This window comes from Salvelinus alpinus, chromosome 39 (assembly GCF_045679555.1).
Source record: "Salvelinus alpinus chromosome 39, SLU_Salpinus.1, whole genome shotgun sequence".
Classification (NCBI taxonomy): Eukaryota; Metazoa; Chordata; class Actinopteri; order Salmoniformes; family Salmonidae; genus Salvelinus; species Salvelinus alpinus.
The window spans coordinates 8875969-8881384 of record NC_092124.1 but is presented as its reverse complement, the minus strand read 5'-3'; the positions used below and the strand labels follow the sequence as shown (position 1 = coordinate 8881384).

At 42.3% G+C, this 5416-nt stretch overlaps 1 protein-coding gene across 3 annotated transcripts; it reads right to left on the bottom strand.

The window, feature by feature from the left end:
• Positions 1-413: 413 nt before the first annotated feature.
• On the bottom strand, positions 414-3306 carry LOC139566783 (uncharacterized). 3 transcript variants are annotated; one of them, XM_071388092.1, is made up of 4 exons: positions 3187-3306; positions 2589-2828; positions 2149-2279; positions 414-1960 (listed from the first exon to the last, which is right to left on the bottom strand). In XM_071388092.1, exons 2-4 carry the CDS (start codon positions 2818-2820, stop codon positions 761-763), a joined length of 1563 nt encoding a protein of 520 aa, XP_071244193.1. In that variant the 5' UTR covers positions 2821-2828; positions 3187-3306; the 3' UTR covers positions 414-760. The 3 variants fall into 3 exon arrangements, with proteins under 3 accessions (XP_071244193.1, XP_071244192.1, XP_071244191.1); XM_071388091.1 differs by having other exon boundaries at positions 2988-3271; XM_071388090.1 differs by having other exon boundaries at positions 2589-3271.
• Positions 3307-5416: the final 2110 nt, after the last annotated feature.

The following is a 5416-nucleotide window of genomic DNA, read 5'->3' as shown; positions in this document are numbered from 1 at the left end:
GTCCTGTGCTGCTCAGCTGGTTCCTCTGTGGGTTCAGGAGGTGTAGTCTGGTTGTCCTCCATGACCATGGTCCCCTCAGGGTTCCCCAGACCCTCCACACACCCCTCCTTCACCAGCAGCACCTCTGGACCCTCCTCAATCTCCACGTCATGAATCCTACACTGTAGTCATATTATAGAATGACTTCATTGTTGTTAAACAGACCATGGTGGACATAAATGTGATGTTGTGGGAAAATATAAGTCAGCTATGATAAGTCAAAAGTCATCAGACAAACCTGACTAAACTATTTTGACGTGTACAGTAGCTATTTGTAAGTGTGTGGGTATATTTATTAAGTACATGGTTATAAAGCGCTGTCAGGTGAATACAGATGTGATGTATACTAAAGAGTCTCAATTAAAATCTTAAAATTAAAAGTCCAATTGTGTGTTTATTAAACAAACAACTTCAATACACCATAAGAAAACCACACATACATCAACAAAAAATTAGGCATGAACTTGATACACTGCATTCATTTTCTCATTAAAAGTGTCTTGGGAAAAAAATTAAGTAGTTTAATGGAAGTAATCAAATGGGCATTTGTGAACATCATATAGCCTACACAGTACAAACACAATATGTAACAGATTTGTAGGCTTATATATCACACAATGTCTGGATGCAACATTCTACCCAGGAATATTCAACACCGAAATCTGTTACTCCTGTTATTCTAAACCTCAGAAGCTATCGAGTGGAATGGTTACTTTCTATGTTATAGAGTGGAGTGTTTTTTCTGCTGGTGTATCCTGAGGTAGCTCCTCTCTGAAAACCTCTTCCCGCAGTGCGTACAAGTGAACGGCCGCTCTCCCGTGTGGACCTTCAGGTGCATCTTCAAGTGACCGGCCTGGGCGAAGCGCATGTGGCACTGGGTACAGCTATAGGGTTTCTCCCCAGTGTGCACCCTCTGGTGCCTCTTCAGGTTGCCAGCCTGGGTGAAGCGCATGTGACACTGGGTACAGCTGTAGGGTTTCTCCCCCGTGTGTACCCTCTGGTGGATCTCCACCTTCTGGGGGCAGCTGAAGCCTTTGTTACAGAACATGCAGAGGAACCGTTTATCTTTACTATTGCCTGATGTAGCTTCCCCTCTCTGAGCCTGGGCTCTAGTCCTGTCGTTTGAGTTCAATACCTGATCGAAGAGGACGCTGCCATGTGAATCAGAAGGCCCCATCGACGTGGACAAAGGGTCGCGATCCCTGAGCGTGTGTAAAGGGTAGTGGGTAGCGACATTTGGATTTGTCTCCAAGCTTTCCCTGTAATCTAAGAAATCTCTGCCCTGTGAGTGTCCATCTCCTAGGAGACTATCTGCATTCCATGTGGGAGGAATGTCGCCCTCCACTTTCACAGTCACTTCATCTACGGCCATACCCTCCCCTGCCTTATATAGGCAACCTTCAGAGTATACACTTCTACTGCACCGGTTCCAGTCCCGTCTAGACAGATCAGTCTGTGCCTCTAAACCCAAGGGAATGTTGCTAGGGTCCATCTCTGAAGTGTAAGAACAAGACGGATCATTACCAGTCTCTGACGCGCCACCTGAGTCCGGATGGGAATTAACTGTCCTCGGGCTCGGGTTTCCATAAAGTAAATACTCTGAGGCGGGAGCAGGAGGGCAGCCCAGTCTCCCCAGCCCCAGTCTCTCTGGGTCCAACATTTGGTCAGATCCTGTGTGTAAAAGCCTGTGTGTTACAGTTAAAGTCTCTGTGTCTGTCTCTGACTTGAGGACGGCGTTCAGCGTTCCACTGACCTCCGTCACGCTGCGTCGGGTCTTGGGCTGCGCTGGGGCGGTGTCGGGTTCGTCCGTGGCTACAGGGGGCGCTCCAGCCAATCCAGTCTGGATGTCCCTAATGTGCAGTGTGTTCTCCTCTCCTTCAGACCTCTCCTGCTTGACCCCAGGACCTGCAGCCTCTGCAGACTGACACAAGAAGAGAGGTGGTTATTACCGGTACATGAGTTGAATTAGATAACAATGTCGTTCGGAAGTCTTACAAGCGCACCTATGATGAGAATGTACATGTAAGCAAGTGAATAGGTGAGGGGAGCCTTTCTGAAATAAAGGGGCATCAAAGTAACTAATGTTTTATTCAACACTATTACACTAACCTCTATCATGATAATGTGCTGGGTTGAGGTTCCATTCCCCTCATCAACAGTGATTGCTTGGTCATCTCTCAATGTATTTTGTCCCGATGGCTTCACAAAGTTCCTCTGGCCTCCAGTGAGATGTCCTTCCCCTGAGAGAGTAATTGGAGGAAAAGAAGCAGATTGTTTAGCTACTGTCAATACTATATTATACACTGTTGACAGTTATTGGTATGTTGTATACTATTGACACTGTCTAGAGTTGGCAAGGATGTAAGCTAACACTTTGCATAACTTCTTGAAATATTATTTATTGATCAATGTATTATGTTTGATGCATCACATTGTTTTAAATTAGTAAATAGGAAATGCAGTAAATCAAGAATATTATAATTTTGTCTTTGCGCAAGATAGCTAAGTAATCAGGGGAATTATTGCATACTATCCAAAAACTGACCTACCTCTTGCTATTCCTCTGTATCGGTCAAGGATCTTGATACTGGGCCGACTGGCGAGGACGCGCTCTCGCATTGTCCTCTCTGCGCGCTCCCGTGCCACCTTCAGTTCCAGTAGTTTCCTCCGCAATGTCCTGTTTTCTTTCTGGCTTTGAGTTATTTCCAAACGAAACACTGCATAGTCGTCGTCTACGAGTTTACAGATCTCTGCCACGGCTGCATTCGCTAACACCTCCATGATGGAGGCTATTTGAGTGTGAAAAACCATACAGTTAGCCATTGTTAGCAGCTAGCCAGTGTTACCTAGATAACATCTATCAACCAAGTTCTGTCTCTAATGCGAATTAAGTATGTGATGCTATGCAGTTAAATTAGTAATATTTTTAGTTGGGTGTTAATACACACCTAAATAACAATAAAAACGCGAACGTGGAAATTGTTTTTGGACACTTCATTTCCGTAAAGATTATATACAACTAGGTCGTATTTATCAGTTGCCTGAATTCCACGTGCGTCCACTTATATCAGTACATTTATAATAGCCTAAACATTACGAAACTTATATTCGATTGAATAAGTCTCACGTATTTCGACACCCCTAAACCTTATCTCACGAGGACCGATTTTGGGCGGCGTAAATCCTTTCGCTTCGACTCCTCTCTGCTTCCGTTTACTTCATCTTCCTGCGAGTTTCCGGCAGACTTGACGCTGTTGCTGACTTTTACAGGTCGGAGTGTGAATTGCACAATATGTCACAGAAAAGAAGGGGGAAAATAAATCTCACCACTATCTAACGCTACACATATACAACTTTATACTAATAATTTTGTCCTACCAGATCCTACTACAGGCCAACAGCTGCTGCCACTACCACATCTATTTTCTGGGATTTACGCTCCATCAGTGCAGACAATTAATAACCATAGGAATAAAAGCAATAAATCCTACCTTACTAAAACTCACCCTCTCTGGATCTCTCTTCAGACCTGCTCACTGGAGGGCTCCCAGTGAAACCTTGGCCGGTGGCGATTTTAGCATGTAAATCTTGGTGGGACAAACATAACAAAAAATGTTAGATGCATGCCAGTGTAACCGGCTCTGTACCGGTACCTTTCTGCGTTGTGTTCTGGTAAGGTGTAGATGGAAGACGAGGCTCTGGACACAATTCTGCCGATTGTCTCTCTTTTAACGACTGCATGGAATGGGTAAAAATACAAGGCTAAAGTTAATGCTGCCGTCTGTGGACTCCCATACAAGTATATGTGTCTGACAAAAACAGTGCAGAATACCCGTAAGAAAATCATCAGAAAACTCATGCTGTCTGCACCTGAAAGAGACCCTCTCCCGCAACAAAGCTATCGACCGAGGTAAAGACAGTTTAAATTTGGATATTCGACGGATATTCGCGCTTTCAAACCACTTGAGCCAAAGACTCCAAATAAGTGTCATGATGTTGGGAAAGTTGCGCACAACATTGCACAGGTCTTATTTTCACGATCTGGACATTAATTCGCGTTCCAAAGCTAATCAACATGTGTAAATGTGAGCAGCATTTTGTATTCATAGTTGAATTAGTTAGGGAGCGTAAACAAAGTACAAACTTTTTTAACATTCGAATGTCAGTAGCTCCTTGGTCATGTGACCTACTTGACTCAAACAAGGTTCAGAATGTCCACTGACTACCCTTCTATATTGCACACCCTTTGGTTTGTCCATTTTCATCTCACGTTTTACATGAATTATTCAAACTTTCAAATTTCAATAGCTCCTTGTTCATGTGACCTACTGACTCAAACAAACTTCAGAATGTCCAAGGACTAGCCTTATATATTGCACACTCTTGTTTGTGTACTGTGAAATCAAGCAGTGTAAAGTACATTTTTCTTAGTTTTACATTTCAATAGCTCCTTGGTCATGTCAATTACACACCTAAGAAGCGTGAGGTGGATATACACCCATATTGCATAACCTGTATCTTCTATATTGTTGTACATTAATATTAGTTTGACAATTAGGGGGTTCAGTCCAGTGTTGTTTACCCTTTCATATTTATCTATAATAATTGGTAGTTCTAAGTACTTATTTTCTCTGTTTTTTATTTTGCCACAGTATTTAACAGCGGTACACAATAGGAGAGAGACAGATAATATCTCCTTTCATCGTTAATATCAACCATAAAGGAAAAGGGCAAAATACGAGAGTCATGCTATTAATTGTTCAAAGTAGGGATGGAGAGTGAGCTAGTAAGGTAGGCTGCAGTGGGTTTGCTGGTCAATAAATATACTGAACATGTTACCCCAGTAATGGTGGCCATAAAATCAATGAATAAAAATGGAATATTGACAGAAATTGTAGACCTTTAATCTTTTCCAACATGTCAACAGACACTTTACTTCAAATAAGTAAGAAACATTTCACAGTGTTAACTTTCTCTTTATCCCTGGTTGATGTACATTTCAGAGCCTCTTCAGTGTGGATGAGGTATAGCATACATTTTCAACAACAAAGACAGCACTTCCAGTTTCTGTTCACTCTGTTCAACTCTTTTGCCTTCATTCCTAGGCACAGCACATGGAACCACCGTTGGCATGCAAAACATTAAATCTAAAACAAAACAAAGCGTAACATGTTATAAATAATATCACATATCAATGCAGTATAACAAATTAGCCATCCATTGTGTTATATCATAAAGTGTCTTATATGCCGTCACTGTTGTCAAAAGATTATAAACATGTTAAATAAAGTTACTAGTCAGTCTTTGGGCCACATCCAGGTTCTTTATCAGTGGCACACATGAAGCAGTTGTTGGCTTTGTTGAACTCTGAAATCAT

Bases quoted from the DNA above. Each gene is read 5' to 3' on its own strand.
- LOC139566783 (XM_071388090.1), bottom strand. From the start codon at position 2,862: ATGGCTAACTGTATGGTTTTTCACACTCAAATAGCCTCCATCATGGAG. The intron at 2,280-2,588 runs GTAGGTCAGTTT...TTACTCTCTCAG, and splicing joins ATACAGAGGAATAGCAAGAG to GGGAAGGACATCTCACTGGA. The intron at 1,961-2,148 runs GTTAGTGTAATA...TTCTTGTGTCAG, and splicing joins AGCACATTATCATGATAGAG to TCTGCAGAGGCTGCAGGTCC.